General features: G+C 36.5%; 2 protein-coding genes across 5 annotated transcripts in view; one reads left to right on the top strand and one right to left on the bottom strand.

The window, feature by feature from the left end:
- vipr2 (vasoactive intestinal peptide receptor 2) overlaps window positions 1–8,099 on the bottom strand; it is a 37,274-nt gene extending 29,175 nt beyond the window's left edge. The window contains exon 1 of the mRNA XM_055022358.1: window positions 7,893–8,099. Within this exon, the coding sequence (XP_054878333.1) occupies window positions 7,893–7,943 (51 nt within the window). The 5' untranslated portion in view covers window positions 7,944–8,099. The remainder of the gene's footprint in view (window positions 1–7,892) is intronic.
- A 2,298-nt stretch (window positions 8,100–10,397) lies between these two features.
- Window positions 10,398–19,829, top strand: part of esyt2a (extended synaptotagmin-like protein 2a) — a 40,649-nt gene continuing 31,217 nt past the window's right edge. For all 4 annotated transcript variants that reach the window (XM_055022355.1, XM_055022354.1, XM_055022353.1 and 1 more), the window contains exons 1-2: window positions 10,398–10,629; window positions 13,355–13,745. In XM_055022355.1, coding sequence (XP_054878330.1) covers window positions 13,362–13,745 — 384 coding nt within the window. In that variant the 5' untranslated portion in view covers window positions 10,398–10,629; window positions 13,355–13,361. The remainder of the gene's footprint in view (window positions 10,630–13,354; window positions 13,746–19,829) is intronic.

Raw genomic sequence — 19,829 nt, 5'->3', positions numbered from 1 at the left:
CTCTTGTTTTTGTGAAGTGAATAAATCCTTCTTTTCATCCTGACTAAAACGCTATCCAAACAGCCTCAAGAGGCAGCGCTCCATACGACACGAATAAAAAAACTATTGTGTTTGAAGCCCTGAAGCAAGTCGACAGTTTTTATCAGCTGCGCTGTTTGAAGCCTGTTAGGAGGCAGAGCTCAGTGTTCCTGATTGCTCAGATAGTCCAGAGTCCCTTCGTCTCACAGCAGCCACAGGCACTGATGATTCAGATATGTTTGGTAGAGTTTAGATTAATAAGAAGTCAGTAAGAAGTCATTATCCTTCTCAGTGTGCAGCAGCCACTCTACACTGCAAAAACACAAAATATTACCAAGTACCTTTGTCTGGTTTCTGGTGCAATTATCTCAGTGAACTTGAAATAAGTAACTTTTTAGCAGGATATAGAAGATTGTTTTAAGTAAGTGAAATAATCTGCCGTTAAGTTTTTAGCAACATCAATTATTTACTGAAAACAAGCTCCTGTATCTCAGTGAAAGGTTACGTGTAAGTTAGCTTTGTCTCATTTGAAGTGCACTAAGATATTTGGACAAAAATCAAGAGAAAAATACTCTGTGTTTTTGCAGTGTGGGTCAAAGGTCATTGGTAGGGAAGACTGCTGCTCATTCGTTCCTCCAGCTGGTCCTTTCCGGAAACGGGCCAGAGTTCCTGACCCTCAGGCCAGAGTTGCCCCACATCTAAAATGATATAAATAAGCAAACGTCCACAGAAATGACTGTTGACCTCTGATGGGGCCCTGAAGCGTGACCCCTCCCTGAGTTCACCATCTGCTGCAGGGATGCACGTTACTCAGAGAATGCAGTCATCATCTTCATCACTGCAAAATTACACTTTTCCTCTTTTTCTGTTCTTTCTTCCTCTGCACGAAATGAATTTGGTCTGCATTTTATTGAATGACCTCAGAAACAGTTTATTTTGCATCAATTTAGTTCAACATAATCCAGTTAATCTCAATATCTGTTCATTGGAATTGGAGGTGAAATAAACATGCAACCAGATACAAAAAGATGCCTTGAACTTTTCTCCTCTAATTAAGTTGCAGTGTAGTTGTCTGCATCCCTCCACCTTCTTCAATTTGACATGATATTGGTGTCAATCAACTCTATACTATACTTGTGCAGATGCAGCTACTTTAGTTTTGAAGCTATTAGTGAACATTATTTTGTTTGATTTCATATATGAGGACATCTGAAAACATTTCTTACCTTTAAAATGATGCATTGTACTTCATTTTAAAGATAAAGTGGAAGAAACAAATACATGGCTGGTCAAACGTTAGTCATAAATCTTTCCAGATTGGAGGAAAGTGGCTGGGTTGATTCAAATCTGTACCAACTCAGTTTGTTGCTGATATATTTCCACAGCAGAGGAAGAAGCTGCAGTCTTTACATCTGAACCCCTGCAGTGAATCAGCGGTGACTCAGTCCAACGAACCGCCATCCAGCCCCACTTACCCATTTACACAAGCTGCAACAGAAACACACAACTCCAACACACACCTAGGATGGGACTTACTTCATGAGAATGGACAGATTCATTTTCTGAAAAAGCTGGTTTGGATGTCCACTTTTTAAATCTTCAACCTTTAAAAGTGCTTTTCATCTTGTTTTTATTTGCTGTAAACAGGAAATTAATATGCCAAAAGCTGCAGTATGTAACTTTTATGACAAAAAAGTTTCATACTTTTTTTTGTAAGACAGACAGTCTATGAAAAAAACAGAGCTCCTGTGCAAAACATGTAAAATTAGGTTTTTGTAAACGTTACATACTGCAGGTTTTATGGAAATGATTTTATCTTCGGCTCTTTAAGCATTTTTGTGGCTTTTTCTTTGAATTATTTCCTTAAAACCTGGGATAAAATTTAGATCAAGTTTTAAATACTTGTCCTTCACATTTATATGTGATTAACAGAAACAATACAAATAAAAAATGTTTTCTCATTGTTTTCTATATAAAAAAGTACAAGCAAAATATCAACCAAGAGTAAAACCCTGGCTAATCTAGCATTCAAAGCACGCTTCCTGTGACTGTACTGGGTCAGATCTACTTCCTGCCGTCCAGAGAAGGAAACTAAAACGGCGAGGTTGCTGGAAACATGTTCACACCTGAGTCCCTGCTGTCCTCCAGCACTCTGAGGATCCAGAGAAACGCCGAGCAGCAGATCATCATCTCTTCCAGAAGAAATCCCACCTGAGTCGCGTATGTGTTTTAATTGCAACTGATTGACTGTTCTGGGACACCAGCCTTTCCTTAAAAAAATAAAAACTAAGTCACTTTCTACTCGTACTTTTAGGATAACCTCAGCATCCATGAATTGATTGGAAAAAAGCCCATATCAAATAAGTTTTTCAATTAAATTTTCCATTACACCACAGAGTTTGGCATTTGCCTCCTGTGCTCATAATGAGATCTGTTGCCATTTCTCTTGTCAGACTTAGTTCTAGAGAAATGCCAACCCGGCTGTCGCAGTTAGACTTATGTGCTATATCAAATTTAAAGGGTAATGACTTCATTTTGCAGCAGATATTCAATCTGAAACAAATACTATCTGACAGTGAAATTCAGCTCTGCATTCTGTTGTAAATGGCACTTTAATTTACCTCAGAGATACTGCAACCCTAGAAAACCACCGTAGTACAACTGTTGGCCCATTATCTGTGTTTTTCTGCATGGTGTTCACACATTCATGCATGTCTCTTTCAGTTCTCTTCTGTTTTGTGTTTATTTTGTTTATTATAGTGAGAGGGAACAGTGCAAAACATTTCAGCTTGATTTAATGAAAGGTCTTACATGACTGGAAGGTGTGTGTGACTCCTAGTTTCATTCTAAAGGCAGAAGCACAAGTCACATTAATCAACTGACTGATTCCTCTGTTAATTGCATGCATTTGATCGTATTATCCAGACAAACTGCCAGGCAGAAAGTAAAATCAATCAGAGTGACTAATTATTTGGGATGCTGCTACGTCTCCAAGCGCCGGTATGTTTGTTTCTTACAGCTGTTGCCTTCTGCTCAACTCTTTCTCTTAATAAATATAATTTTCTTATCCAGACTAAACTGTCACTAGTACAGAGATGGTATCTGCCATTCAGGATGTGCTGCAAAGAAAATGCTGACATTTCAGCAGCATCTTTACTTCATTAAGTCCTGCGTTTTCCTGTGAGGTCAACACAGATACACCTCCTTCCCACCGAGATGATGCTTCCTCATGGTTTCTCTGTTTATTTGCTTTTGTTGGATTGACATGACTGCACTGATTCAGTTTTAGCCAAAAGCTCAATAAGAAACCTTTGACTGTTTTATAATCACACAACCCAATTAACAGTAAAATCTCTGTTTCTTTCTCTTTCCATTGCTTTTAAAGGTTTGAAATTTGGCCTTTGTCTCTTTAAAACTCCCTGGTCTTTCTGAAATTCCAACTTCAGCAACTCATCAAGCATAACTCCTCTATTAACCCTCTAACGACATTTTTACCAGCTTTGCACTGAGAAGTTCGTACAAGGGGCTCAGTAGATGTTTGCTAATTTCTGCTGGCTAGTCTGAAGGAGCTGTGCAGAGGGAGGGCTGGTCTGGTAAGTAGAAACTTGGAAACAGCAGCTCTGAGGAGGAGCTGTGCCTTGAAGGAGGGGCTATGTCCAACCAGGCGCTTTGCACAGCTGGATGGTTGCGATGGAGATTAAAGGATTTCTCAAACAGACAATAAAGGTTTGCAAAAAACCTCCAGGTTTGATTTTGATGAGAGAATAACACGACAACATCATTTAAAGCTAAAAAAAAAGTTCATTTTAAGTTGTTCAGAATCAGCAAATATTAAAATCCAAACAAGTTTGCACAAACACAATATTTTTGAATTACGGTAATTAACAATTAATTTGGTTTAATTTTCAGGTCTTAGGAAAAAGAAAAATGTAAAACATTTAAATGCAGAGGGGAAAAACCTTGTTCTCCAGTGGAATGAGCCCAATTAGTTCTTCAAATTACAAATGTGACTGAATGCAGCCTTTCCTCTTGTATTAATATAAGAAATAACACTCATTTTTCTTATAAATTACTAATAAATTACAAACGTTCTTAAGTTTCTGCAGTTTTACCAACTCTGAGGACTCAGAAGCTGATTTAAAGCAGCATCAAAGCCATAATTGTGTATGCACCTCAGACATGCTGGTGATGATGAAAATAAAAACGCAGTGCAGTTAAAGAGGATTACCATAGAAACAGCTGAGGGTGACTGCCTGGATCCTATTTCTGTCACAAGATCTGATGATATGTGGTTTAAATCAGACTTTGATTGGTGGTTGAGTTCGACATGAGTAAACAATCTGTGTTAAAGGAGCAGTATTGTACATTTTCCAGGCACATAGTGCAGATTTATGGCACAATCAAGTAATTATGTTACCTTCTTCGTTCTCGAGCGGCAGATAAATTAGACTAATTACTAAAACTTTGGTAAAAAACTAAATGTGGAAGATTAAACTCAATACTCATAATGTTTTCAGTTCTTTTCAGGTTAATAAAGTCTTCGCCCAGATCCACCTTTAGACTTTTTAAATAGTCTCCTGTGACATTTTCACATAGTTTCAGTTTGCTTCAATTTAAAATCTTATTAAAAACACACATCGAGCAACAAATCCTGACATTTAAGTGGCTTTTAGAAGTGAATATTTGGCATTTTGGGCTGATTCAATGAAAAAAGAAAAAAAGAAAGAAAGAATAGGCTGATGTAGGTGTGTAAAACATCAAGCAAAAGACATTTTGTGTGTCTGACATCAGTTTTATCCATGAGGACGATTGACTCAATTTCAACCGAAAATAGGAGATGTTTTTTTGAGTGTGGATAATCTCTATTATTCCTTTTACTTTTAAATTATTATTTTAAGTTATTTTAAGAAAACGTCCAGAAAGACATACACAGCTGAAGTTAACTGGAAATTTTTAAAACTTTTGTGTTTTCTTCTGCCAATCATGCAGACAACCATTGGTTGTAAGCTGATGGAAATGTTTATTCTTTGTCTTACTCACATTAGACCCGCCACTTCTTCACCTGATGCAATCTTTTGTGTCCCATCTGTGTGCAAGATGATTAATTTTCCCTGCAGGTTTACATGCCGCTCCTTAAATTTGTAAAACTGGAGTGGAAGCATAGCTATAATACAGTATAGCTATAGTTACTGCGAGTTGAGTCGAAGTGTTTTGGGATGATTGTAGAACCCAAACCTTAACCTTTTAAGGAGCTAAAACAGGAAAGGTTTATTCGGGTTTAATGTCAGACACACAAAAAAGTTCAACATCTTCCATACGGGGTATGTAAACATGTGGTTTAAACTGAGTCTAGCAACTTCAGACTTCAGATCTCTGGATTAAGTTATGTCTAAAACCTTAGCATTCCTTCCTACTTAGTGTGAGCTTTCATCAACAGCGGGTGAATATCTTAAAGATGAGGATTATCTAGAAATATTCAAACCTCACTGTAAATCAGCTGGTCTGTTTTAAAGATCTACACAGTTGTTTAAGCTGCACAAATGAATCTATAGATCATGGGACTTTTCCTGTCTGGGGCTGATGACAAAAAACTGACACTGCAGGAACAAGAAGCCTCCGCCGTCTGAGACAGCACATCATCGGTATTAAATACTGGGGGATCCGAGCACGAAAACACGGCAACTTCTCCTTCTGACTATCAAGTTAATCACAGCGTTATGCCTGGAAAAGGCATTCTGGGATCACTGAAGAGCTCCAGCTCAACGCACTTTAATCTTCTTAAGCTACATCTTCAAACAACTCAATTTTATAAGATTCTGTAATCACAATTGTAGTGTTGAAATTGGTTTATTTTGCAAAACTGCAGTGGAGACACTTTGTTCACATCACACGAGTCACGAGACCAACAACTGGATGTTGTTCCTGGCATAAACCATGAAGAAGACAGGAAGTATTCAGAGGATGATGGTGCAGCTTGACTTTAATGATTTATCAGACGAGCAAATTTATTCACATGGTGTTTTAATTGTGGTTCTTATTTAATGGAAACACTGCGATCGTAACATTTAGTTGTTGTTTTTTTCAACAATATTGACAAAGACTTATGCACATTTGCAATGGAAATGCGACCAGCCTCAAAATTTTTTACCGTTTCCATTAATAGTGTGATTTTGGACATGGCCACAAAAGCATCTCACGCCAACGTTTTATCAAAAAATATGATTTTTTATTTTTTTCAAAATTTCAGGGTTTATTTTTGAAAAATCAAATTGCAACTATTATATAGTCAATGTAAATGCAGCTAATGTATCTGGTTAATTTATAAGATTAAGGCAGAGAAATGTAGAACAGCCAAAAGCAAAATTTAAAGCTGCTAAATTAATTTCTTTGCCCTTGAGCATGATGAAAAATTGATCCGTTTAAACTACTAAATAAACAAAATAGTAATCGAGTAAGTAAGAAGATGAACCACAGAACAGTTTGTGTCTCGGCTGCCATTTCTTTGTGTGTTTGAGGTGGCAGAGTGCTGGGATTTACACGATCAAACACTCATTTGTTTGGGGTGACGAGAACATTTTACACCCCAGCCTGCATTTAAAGTGACGAGACCGGCGGGCAGACAGAAACCACTTCCACTGTTGGTCCTGCGAGGCGGATCAGTGCTCAGAGAGGGCTGATAACGTGTGACGTTCAGAAAAAAAATAACAAAAAATACTGGGGTTACAGCTGCAGGAGGCCTCAGAAAGAACAGCCAAACAGTGTGAGACTAATTCTACAAATTAACTCAATTAATCAAGACGCAGACGCCTCTGCTGCAGCAGCAAAAAAAACAGTAGTGCCTGCAGTAAATGAAAAACATGTAGGCTTTTTTTATTTATTAGTGGCTAAATTATTAAAATATAATTTTCTCTATAAATTAGTGACTTGATTATTAATCAAAATCAGAATGAAAAGATGTCACCTTACCTCATCTCACCTTATCTCATTTACAAAGTAAAAAGAATTTTGGAATTGTGAAATGAACTAGTAAGCGATCGTCACATTGATTTGTTTATTGATTTGTTTATCCTTACTAAATATTTAAGTATCTGTTGACCCCATTTATGTTGGAATACAGCAAAAATATGCTCTCAGGACCAACTATCTATAACATGTTATTAGTTCTATCTTAAATTAATTCAAAACAGTCAACTGGGTGTACCACAGGGTGCCATATTAAGTTCTTCTGATTGTGTATCAGAAAACTAAATTGAAGCAGCTGATATTAGTAAAAAGAGTTTTTTTCAGCCACTTTGTTCTGATAAGGTGATGACTGCCTATTTTCACTACTAAACTAGATGTATTTGCAGTAATTCTGTCTTACCTTTCCACCAGTAGAACAACTTGTTACTAAGCAAATCAGCTGGATTTAAAATGATGCTGTTGCACAAAACACCTGCATAAGATTTTTATGTTATAGTACATATTTATTTTATAAAACAGACCTTTAGATGTGTTAAAATATTTTTAACAACCCAGTTAAGGTTATTAAAATGTGTTTAAAACTGAAACTTAAATTCAGTAGTATTCAAATATCTGTTAGGAAAATGTCTATTTTATTTCATTGAAATTTTTTCTGGATGAACAGAAGGATCATCATTTTCCTTTTTGCTTAAATTAGTAATATAGTGTGCATTCAATTTGAAAATAATTTTATTGCACTGCAAATAAATGTATGTACACTATTTGGTTGATGTTTTATTCCAGATCCACAAACTGGACAATCAGGACTAACATATTTATTTGAGCTCATATTTAGGAAAATCCCACATTTTTTACCAACTTCCTTGCTGTGCAAGAGTTTCGAAGATGAAGTTTATTTTCAGAAAACTCACCATGAGCGGACACATCCAGAGAAAAAAGGTGAGGAGGCTCAAACTTCTCATGATCAGTCCTCAGGTAGACAGAAACCAGTCAGATGTCCTAACAGGAGAAATTCAGGCTTTGATCACTTCATTTGAACTCCATTGCAGAGCGTTTGTTAAATCATTGTTAATTCCAGAAATGGTGCAGAAGAGAAGCGCAAAAGCACAGGTTGTGATGTTCTGTATCCACACGAGTCGCTTCCACTGAGCTGAATGAGCAGAGAGATCACTAACCCACAGCTGACTCCTGCTGTCAAGCTGGCAGTACAGGATGCTCCATTTCTCCCTCTGACTTTCAAAATAAAAACCAAAGAGACATGATTAGTTGTGATATTGCGGAATATTTATTTTAGATCTAAAAACAATACAGTAAAAACACTGATGGCTGTTTAGTTTTTATACATTTTAATAAAATATTGCAACATTGTACAGTGAAATGTTAACATAAAGAGGAAAACAGGACAAAATAAAGAGGAGGAAATTATTATACCCAGATTATGTTTTGGTCATACAGTGTTAAATACGTCATTTACGATGAGAAAACATCCTACAGGAAACTGTGATTTTTGTTTTCAAGTAGACAGTGAAATTTTTTTTACTGTTTTGCTCTAAATCTGACAAAACTCTCCTTTCATGATAACATTTAAGTCCTGTGATGAATGCATTTAATGTCAACTTACAATTTTTAATGAATTTAAAAAGAATGTAACGCTTTTAAAAGATTTTTAAAAATGTTATCTCAACATATTGCTTTGTGGGTATGTACGGTCTGGATAGTGATGAAAAGTTTCCACAACTTCCTGCAGACTTTCTTCACAACTATCAAGAAGTTTCTGAAGATCTGGACAACCTTTCAAGAATTCCCAGTTACTCCCAGTAACGTTCCAGGATTTATTTTTTTAGTAGTTTCTTTTTCAGATTGCAGAATCAGGACAGGTTGTTTTCTGCCACTAGGTCCTCTCTATTTTATTTAAATCCTCACATAAATACTGTCCTCATAACGTAGCTACAGTGGTAAAGTCAACTGAGGATCCTGCGTTTTGTAGCAGGAAAGCTCACCAAATATACTTAGAGGTCAGTTTCAGTGTGAGCTGATAAAACATGCAGTGTGATCCCAAACACTTCAAGTTGGGGTGTCTGGAATTAGAAGAGAACAGAAATATACCCTTACAGGAACATCCCCCTCCTTCTCTGTAAATACTCTCTGTGTTCATGGTTTCCATCTGGACGCAGAGTGAGGACCAAGTGGCACAGATTCACACAAAGCCAGGCCGTCGCTGGCCCCGTTGCAACGACGGCTTGAAATACGCTGGCACAGGAATGCTAACCAGCCGTCAGTTGTCTCCTGGTGTTTATGGCTTGTGTATAAAACAGATTTAAACATCGCAGCTTCTTTAACAAAACGTACCATCCAGATTGAGACAGAGGAGGAAAAATGTCACCAGGTTGTTTTTGTCTGTCTTCTCATTTTTTTTTATTATCACCATCTAATTTCTTGCTTTAATCAACAATAAAAGCTTAAAAGTACAAATAACCTGATTAAGTGACAACTAAAGATAGATCTTTTATTATAACAATGACAGTAATAAAATGGATCTTAAGAGAGGTTCTTTATAAAGTGATTATGAAGCTGTGATATTGACTGCATTTTTACCACAGCTGAGCTGGCAGAGAGATTAGGCCACAGACAGAGAGGTTTCAGTATATAAGCACTTCTCTGACATCTAGTGGAAAATTATTTCTGTTCAAGCTCTGTTGACAATGATTGCATCTGTAAAAATAGAAGACACAATCAAACAATAAACTTTAGCAAAGGCCAGCGAAGTCCGATCAGGACTTTTATTTTTAATTAGTCTCTTTTAAAAGACACATTTTTATGCATTTATGCATTATGATTAGTTAAGAGTTGATATGCTTCAATGTTATTTCCATTTTATTTTGACTATTTTCAATGTCCTTGCTTTGTTTTACATTAATGTATTTTTTTATTAGCAGAACTTTGACAAACTTGTTGCTTTTATAAATTGATTTGGATTTTGGGATTTAATTAGGGAAGCATTACTGCCAACAAATGAAAATCTTCTAAACTTTTTTATGTACAATATTTGTCTTTAAAATAACTTGTGTGCATTAGCTTTAATTTCAAATTAAAGGACACTTTGCTTTCTGGCACCCAAATGCGCTTTTAATAGATTAATTACAATTAAATGTGGAATGATGATCAAAAAACATTTATTGGAGACCATGTTAGGTCTATACCCTTACAGGAATAGGCTTTTTCTCTTTTGATTACAATTTTTTACACAGTTTAATGTAAATTAGGGGAAACTAACCTTTATTTCAGACTTAGAATTGTGTTTCTGTATGCTGTTTTTACGCCTGCCTCGCTGAACTGAACGTTCCACCATGAACGGATGAAAATGAGCCGAGTCGCTGGGATATAGTGACCGTTATTTCCCGCCACAAGATGGCGCCAGGGTCTGTTGCAGCTGGGTCTGTTTGAAGCTCCCTCCTGGTCGGTGACCTGTTTTCTCGCGATGACAGCTTCCTGCGGATTTGCTGAGACGGACGGCTCTCCTTAACAGACTGGAGGATGAACAGAGGAGGCGAGAGGGCTGTCGGAGTTTAACATGCAGAGGAAGCAGCTGCTCGATTGAATTTTCTCTGTTTTTGTTTCGGCTAGAACGAGTGCTGCTAGAGGATATAGGTAAGTGCGCTGTTTGCTCAGTTTTAGCCGTTGAGGAACAAGTTGTTTTTTTTTACTGTACGTAACACCGGTGAAGTGCCTTCATACGTGTCACTGTGTCGTCAACCGGACTCGGTTCAAAAACTGCCCCATTTAAGATGCGTCATATCAAACATCAAATATAGATGCACCAAAAGTGGTTTGTTGATAAAAAATGATTAATTGTTATATTTTATTTGATTCGGCTTTGACATACCCTAAAAAAACATTAAGTATGTAGGTTAAATCTCTGCTTTCATAACAGATTTCAGTATTCATTGCAGTGAGTCATGGCAGAGGAATGAAGTGAGAGACTTTTCAAAGCTAAAATATTAAACAAACCAAAAGAGTTGGGAATTTATTATTGAAACCGAATTTGACCGAATGGCCTGAGTAGCTTTCCTGCAAGTAATTGCACTATTAATATTCTTTTTAATACTTTTTAGATGGCATGACAGCAGGTGAAGTTGACTTTTAATGAAAACATACTGTGGAATAATTAATTAGCTAAGCACAAGATTGTTTTTATTTATTTATAGTAGCATTTGTTAAAGGATGGTACCAAGTGATATAGTTTCTTTCTGTTCAATGACAGTGAAATGCCATGCAGGATTGCAGGACTTCACAAAATATGTCTCCTTTTAAGTGCACTGAAAAGATGCAGATTTTTATATATGTATATATATAAATAAATCTGTAGATGACATCACACAAGGAATAAGAATCCAGCAGATCATCTGGTGTTTGAAAGCTGAAAGCATTTGAATTGCAAAGACTCCACCTTTTAAGATTTAGGCAGAGTCTGGACTCATTTTAGCTCCATTTGTCTGTCTCTGGTCGTTTTCCACTGAAGTAATGGGTGGAGTGGAAGATCTGCAGGAAATATCATTGAAACTTGTAAATCACCTTTGTGGGATGTACTAGCTAGTGCATTTGACTTTTATAGCTGACTGGCTCAAAGTAGTTGATGAAGTCAGCCCTGTTCTTCTTTAGAACTATATCCATGTGTGCTATTGTTGCTAAAATATTTATTTTACAAGTAAACACTATGTGGGAGACATTTAGTGAAAACATGTAACAACAAAAAAGTTACAATTGGGCATACTCAAAAGAACTGTGATCAATTTCCTTATACCTAATGTGGCGTCGCCACAGGCATGTGCAAAAGAAAGCTTGTTTTAATAACAATTTACTACAAAATAGCAAAACAGCATTTTATGGGCATCAAACTGTATTTAAAGAAAGTTTGATTTTAAAGAAAAGTCTGGATAATTGCTTCAAATGAGTTGAAGTAGTTGACAATTTTAGGATGTAGAGTTTCTAGATGGCAATTGCTGCCATAGATTTACAGCAGTGGTATTTATAAGGCTTTTTAATTTATACATAGCAAAGGTGACTTTTCACATTCCAACCTTTTATGACAGTGCTATTAATCTAAATCTCAACAAGCTATATTCATCAAGGTTTGGCATATAAAAACAATGTTTGAATTCATTGTCGCATCTGATGTTTATTTTTATTTAACCGGATTATCACCATGTAACTCTTTAGGTCAAACCTATTAAAAACACAAAAACCTGAACAGCAAATTTATGTGTTGAACATGTGAGACGGTTTGTTTCAATGCTGTGAATGTAGATAACTGGGCCATTAGCAGATCTCTGTGGAGCCTGACTGCATGCTGGACGTAAATCAGGTTTGTTTTAGGTGTGTTGGACAGAGACGCAGCGAAATGTTGAAAGATGTACAAAAGTTGTAATTGTCCCAGTCCTGCAGTTTTGCAGTTAACGTAATAATCTAAAGTGATTGTGATTGATCTATACTTTCTTTGCCATTAAATAATTTTTATCATTAATTTAAAGAAGCAATAAAACAGATAAATGTTAATTTTAAAATAAAACATTACATTTGTTTAGTATAATAACTACACTTCAGAGGGAGGAAGCTTGTTGCTTATTTTTTTGAAATCCATGCGATTATTTAATTACTTTCATCCATACTGTTTTTTTTATTTTTTTTAAATCAGTTATGAGCCACAGTGGCAAAACTTTAAACTGCTGCAGTGCAAGATGCTCAACATGTTGTTGCTGGGTAACCAAAGAGTGAGTGTCAGTTGAAGCCACCAATCGAGCTCAGCTGGCTGTAAGAGGTTGTCTTTCCTCTGCCTACATCGCCCAGGATGCTGTGCGGTTCAGTGAATTTCTTAATTATTCTCTCAGATGTTTTATCTACTGGTATTCATCTATTGCCATATCTATTATATTTGATTTACTTTCCAGCTCTACCCATCAGTAGAAAATACCTTTCCAGTTATTTTTGAAGCAGCTTAAAAAATCTTCTTGACTGTTGACAGTTGAGCTTTGTACCTGCTGCAATAACAATGTCTGGTCTCACACTTATTCCCTTGTTTACATTGTTTTAATTGTTTTCTGAGCCCTGAAATCCTCCTCTAATGTTCAAATCAAAGTCATAACCTTCTTCTTTCACTTCTAACTCCAGCCAGTTTATTTAGCGCTATGTTTAGCCTGCTGGCTGCCAGTGTTGCAGCTTTTCACCGGCCCATGCCAGCTCTGTCTGTCTGCCTCTGCGGCGTGCCAACGCGCTGTCACCACCCTATAAGAGCGCACTGTCCGAGGACGACTCCATATCCTTGTGATAATACTGTGAAAGGCACTCCTATAAGTCATTGCCAAAATTGTCTTTACAGTAAGGAAATGAGCAACAGGATGGAGGGTACAGCAGGACCAGGCACCAGGGCGAATGGGCCGGTCCCGGCGCCCAACGGGAACCAGGTACCGCCGCCGCCGAGTCCGACTCTGGCCAAGGAGGAGCTGGAAGAAGAGCAACCGTCTTCACTGACCGACGTCTCTCAAATGTGGATTAAATTTGCCAAAACATTTGCTGTCATATTCCCCATCTACGTGCTGGGATACTTTGAGTTCAGCTTCAGCTGGGTTCTGATTGGACTCGCCATCCTTTTTTACTGGAGGAAGAACCATGGCAGCAAGGACTACAGGATAAACCGGGCTTTGGCATTCCTGGATCACAAGGATACGGCCGCGAGGCAGAGTCTGCCAGCAACGGAGCTGCCACCCTGGGTGAGTCCTGATTTGATTCTATCAACGTTTTGTTGCCTTTACTTAGGAATGTGGCAACGAATCAAACGTCTTGGATCAGGGGCAGAATCTCAGGCATGATTAACAGACTCATTTTTACCTTCTTACTCCAGATTGGATGTGGTATTAAGTAGCTCTTTCAGTCTGTTAAAAATAAGACGTCCTAGTTCAATCACTGATTTGTCCAACACAAAAGAAGGATAATATCAGAAATCTGTTATTTCTTTGTGAGAAAGTCACTATTTTTTCTTGTTTTTAAAGCAAATCTGAGTCAATCTACCTCTTGATCTGTTAATAAACAGGAAATTCTTTCTTTCTTTTTCCTTTAAAAAATAAAATAAAATCTGATCTGTGGGCACTTCAAATTTCTTAAATTCATGATAAAGTCACTAAATATAAATATATATCAGTCTAAATCTTCAAGGTGACGCTACCTTTAGTTTATTATGAAGCAGTTCATAATAAATCATCATTTTGTTGTTGCTTTTGTTTTCTGCATGATTTTCCACCCAGAGGGTTTTTTAGTCATAATCTGTCCAGACTAGTAATTCCATAGTCTCCTTAATTAATCAATTATTCACTAGATGAATTAAAATGAACCCAATAATTTTCATTTGATGATTAATATTTTTTGAAGGGCAGAGACTTCCTAATTTTTCTTACATAGATGTTTGGTTTTTATTTCTGTTTTATTTATCGTTTTTGGTTGCTGGAAATTTAAGCTATCTTCCAGTTCCTAGCAAAATTAAAGTTTATTGGTTTTTGATAGGGGAAATTTACATTATTGTCCCATTATCAATATATTGCTTGAAAATGGTCTTAAAACAACAATAATTTCATATCACAATCATTTCTGGATTGGTTTATTGTCCAGGAAAATTTGTTATTGTGACAGGCTTAATTCAGAAGTTTTGTTGCTTTTGAAAACAAAACTAGCAATATAAGCTAAAAAGTAGGCAAGTTTGCATTTTTCTTTGTTTATTCATTCCATACATGCTAAAACCATAAGGGGCATTTTAGGCTTTATTGACATTTCATCTGACATTTTACCCGATCATATGTTGCAGTAAAATTAGTCTGGTGAAATCTAGGAGCAAAAGCAGAAAAACAAATCAGCAACATCTGATTTTTCTGTCAGGAAATTCAGTCATTAATGCTTGCTGGCCTGACTCTGACAATTAGCTGCTTTATTTTTTTTTCTCTCGTTAGAAATGCAATTAGAAGCCAGTGAACTGTTGAAGTTGTCCTTCAGGACTCAGTCTACTGTAATTCCTGCCATTCTTGTCATAGTTGCATGTCGGTGTGTAGTGAAGCTTGAGAAATGGACGAGGAGGAGGCCGACTGGACGCACATCTTCCACATTGCTGTCATTTTTTACTTGGCAATGACAAACTGCATGCTGTACGAGACATTACCAGTTCCTTGCATGCTGAGAATGCAGGAATGTATTTGAAGTGGGCGTGTGCATAAAGGATCAGATATGTTGGAGTGGAAAATTTTGCTCGAAGGAATCGATTCATTAGGATTTTATTTTCTCGCGTTACTAGCTCTTTTAGATGGTATTATTAGGGCTGCACTGATTACATATTAATATCTGTATTGATCACAATTTTAAAAATAGTTTAGAGCGGATATCAGTGTCAATGTGCCCAATCCATAAGGGCAGATCTAGCCAGGCTAATTCTGTTTTGTCGTCTGAGTGAAATCATGCGTCATCATTTATTTTTCATTATATTTAAAATTTCTTTTTGCACTTTCTGAACCATTCGACAAAACATTTGTTGCAGTTTATTTTAAGTCAACCTATTTATCAGTTTCAGTTTCTTTGACTGAACAAATGAAAGTTTAATCAACTTGTGAAGCGACTGGTGTATTTAAGAGTGCTGAATTCATGGAGTCATCAAATACTGTTGTAATTTAGTAGACTTATGTCTGTTTTTAAAATAAGCGCTGATCCTCAGATATCGAATCAGAAGTGAAAAAAGTGGATCGCTTCATCCTGAGGCGTTACATCTGTCTGATTTCTTAAGAGGAAAATAAGTTTTCTATAAGTGCAGTGAAAGAAAAATGATAAAATGAGTCTTTTAAATGAAGTTTCTCTATCAGCGCATCAGATTGAATGATGCCATCATTATGTTATATTTGTGCTGCTTATTTCTGAGCAGCACAAATATGAAGGTCATCAATAACATCCATAACAGAAGAGAGAAAACTGCTGACGGCTGCGTTTCACTAGATGTAGTTCGCAGAGGTGTTAACCTGCTGCAGCGTTTCTAATGAAATCAGACGGAGCTGCTTGTCAGCTCAGTGTTTCCCTAATTTCCTGAGTTGATTCGTCTAACATGAGGTGAATCTGTGACAAACAGCAGTGAACTTTAGCCCTGAATGTTACTCAGCCTTTGCCACTCGCAGAAGATACTATATCTGGTTGGCCTCTGTCACACTGACCTCAGAGCTCCCCAGTCCACTTTCACACAGTTTGCTCACATCTGCGCTCTGAAATGTCGGAATCAAGAGGGAATTTATCTATCCTGATTGTAAAATTACACACATTTAATATTTGAGAAAATCATCTTATTAGTTAAGTAAACTTTATTATCCCCTGGGGGAAATTTGTTGTATAAACAGCAGCGAAGACACAAAAAACCAAAATACATACAAAAATAGAGACACGTCCATATTAGTTCTTATGATGCTGGAAAAACTGTTCATAATAATAATAATCTGGCATTCTGTATCTCTGCCCAGAATGTAAATGCTTCTTTGTGTGTCTTTATTCGTGTTAAGGTTAATAAGTTGATAAGTGGAAATCTCTGAAAGGGCTGTCAGATGTTTTATTTCTAGATGTCAAATTTTCTAAAGGTAGCTCAAGGTTTTGTAATTGAGTAATTAATTAATCTAATTTTTGTTCAGTCTTCCTCAGTAGGAGTTTATCTGTATCCCACAGTTTGACCTGAACGCAGTTATGAGATTACACCAAGGTCACTGCAGATGAACAGCTCAAAACTGAAGGCAATCATTTCATTTTTTAAATTGTTTTTCTTTATGGAGTAAACATTATTTATCTGGTTGATGTGCACATCTCTGTTCAGTTGAGTATTATTTAAACCAAATGGAAATTGAAGGCAATTGAATATGTTATTATTCTTTAAAAACTGACAAACCTCAATTTATTTGATGAGAAACTCTTGCATGGAATCAGTTGCACAGCAAATGATGGACTGACATAATAATAATAATGAACCCAGTGGTTTAAGAATGAGACATAGACAGTGTGGTAGCATAGACGTGTAATATTGAATAAACACACTCTTGGTGGTAAGGAGAGCAGTGAAGCAGTTCTGATGATCTTTCAGTGGCCTCGTTCTCTCCTGGACTTTATCTTGTCTCCCTGCAAATATTCCTGGAATGAGATTTGATCTGCAGTGTGGGCAGCAGCTCAGAGTCTGAGGTAATGACACACATTGATTACTAAGAAAGTAAGTTCACAGTCAACGACTCTTTCATGTTTTGTTGTAGTAGAAACAAAGGGTGACTCAGTTTTCATTGTTCTGGGTCGTTGGTCTTGATTTGCAGCTTTTCAAGTTGGCTTTCAATTGTCCTCCAAAGTCTTAAACCAACTCTGACATGAAGAATATAGAGTTAGATTCACAGTCAAGCTTTAGAAAGTAGTTCAGTTTCAGCTGTTCTTCATAATTACTTGATTAACCAGAAGGCTGGAAAACCAGAGGAGCATAACAGGAATGTTGTTGAAGCTGTTCATGTGATCATTGAGGGAAACAAGCTGGTTATCGCTAATAATCGAAACATATAAAAACCTTTTGATGCTCAGATGTGGTTCATTTCATTAGACATGTTGATGACTAAACTTTATAGTAGAAAATGAAGAAGCTATCTGGTCAGTGTTCATCATAAGTGTGAATTATCTGTTTCTGAAGGAACAAAGTCTGACTATTTCATTTTGACTAGTCAGAACCAATACAATGTTTTCTGTTACCATGACGCATCCAAACACAACTCAGACTGAACAAATTAGCATATTTATGAAACCTTGAGCGAACTTTGCCTCAATTATTCCTTTTCCTCCAAAAAAGCATTGCTGTGGTGGAATTTGAAGCAAAAATGAAGTTTGTAAAAGCAAAGCTCTGTATTCACTGAACTGTTTGTTAGCTCTGATATTTCTGTGCAGGTTTTTTATTCCATTTTGAATTAGATGAGAGCGCATTCCGGGTTGGAGATGTAAACAAACAACCTGCAAATCATCGACTCTATGCAACTGTCTGTGAAAAAACAAACACACTTTTAAAGTAATTTGAAAATAAACTGAACTTGACATAATCCATTAGGAATTTCTGTGTTTGACAGGTTTAAATAAACAGAATTTAATTCAATACAGATATTGTGGAAGGAAAACCACCTAAAATTAAAGAACGTAAGTTGGTTATTTTGGGTGGTTTAATTTAAGATTTGTTGATAAAGTAGGTTTAAATGAAATGTGCTCTGATGGCTATAGTTATGCTGAAGATAAAAATTAAATTAAAAATGTTGAAAAATGGCTAAATTAAATCAGACATCTAAGGGTTAAATTGGTTCAGTGTCCTAAATAATGCTGTTCTCTTAAAGTTACAGAGGCAAGTCTGAGTCAGAGCAGTTTGGTTGGGTTATTATTGGGCGTGACTGAGTAGAAAAGTTTTGGTGAAACCCCTTTTTGTTCACCTCTCCGTTGGTGTTAACCTTAAAGGAAACAGTCAGCCTGTTCATCTGTTTTTCACAACCAGCAGCAGTGAAGTAGTGGAGCGGTTTTCTTCATCCTCCTCCTCCCACTCTTCACACGGCCTGGGTGGAGGTCTCACGTTCTGAAGTGCCAAAGGGCCGGGCCGCTCTCTTCTCCACTCTGCAGGAGGAATGGAAACAATGTCAAAGGAACAGAAAAGCCTCTCCTTCACTATAACCTACAAGTGTTTAATCTGCACATTTTTGTCGCCATTGTTTGAATTTGTAGAAGGAATATTTGTCTCTTTTTTAAATGAAACAAAATCTAAGCCACACCTGAACTGTTTTTGTCCTTTAGCACCTCCCATGTTGTAGTGCATCTAAAATATTAATGTTTGAGAAGTAGTAAATCTACTGAGCAATCGGCTCCTTGTTGAAACAGATGGCCTGTTGTATTGGGATACAGTGCGCCGCTGTTCATCCCTGGAGCCAAATAGGCTTAATAATCCTTACTGAGAACTGGTTTCCATTTAAATCCATTCAAACTACCTTTAGTCTCAGGTGGAGAATCAGCCGGTCGGAAACAACCAGTATGACTAGAAGTGGGAGAGATGATGATCTTGGATGACAAGTGATTGAAAAATGTCGATGAGCTGGATGAGCTGAAAGATTGAAATTGTTCTCTATTCTTTGCATTATATTTGATGTTTAAGTTGAGTTTTTTTTCCTTTTCCTTTAACTAAACTTGAAATGTGTGTTTCAATGAAGTAGTTAAGCCTCAGACTTCAGTCTGATGTAATAGTCTTCACCCTTTTTTAGAAACCAGTCGCCATTTTAGTAGTTTTTGTTTATTTATTTTGAATACTTAAAATGTCTTCCAGTTCCAGTGTTAAATGTTTGTTAGACATTAGAGTTTATGGATCATTGGGAGGGCAAACTTTAATTATTATGTCTTTATCAGCATATTATTTGAAAATGGTCTCAAAACAACAATATTATTGTTTATGAACTTCCAAGTATTAGCATGAAAGTACTTAGAGTATTTGCTCTGCTTTGCACTCTGTATTCAGATTAATCATGTAATCGTTTAATACAGCAGCCTTGAGTAAGATAAAAATTAAATGATATTCATACCAATAATAATGGTAACACTAATGCTAAAGTAAAACTTATTTCACACTATTAACATGATATAAATGTTTTTGTACTGTAAAGAAAGTGGAAATATGATATTATTGCATTAATTAGACATGGTTTAGATTTATTTTTGATCTTGTTTCATACATACTGAGCTGGAGTGAGAAACTCTTTTTGAGGTTTTTGTACAGATCCAACTAAACTTCACTCGACCTC

The sequence above is a fragment of the Poeciliopsis prolifica genome, unplaced genomic scaffold, assembly GCF_027474105.1.
Source record: "Poeciliopsis prolifica strain line A6 unplaced genomic scaffold, Auburn_PproV2 SCAFFOLD084, whole genome shotgun sequence".
NCBI classification, from domain to species: Eukaryota; Metazoa; Chordata; class Actinopteri; order Cyprinodontiformes; family Poeciliidae; genus Poeciliopsis; species Poeciliopsis prolifica.
The sequence above is the reverse complement of the archived record's forward strand: the minus strand, read 5'-3'. Positions and strand labels throughout refer to the sequence as shown.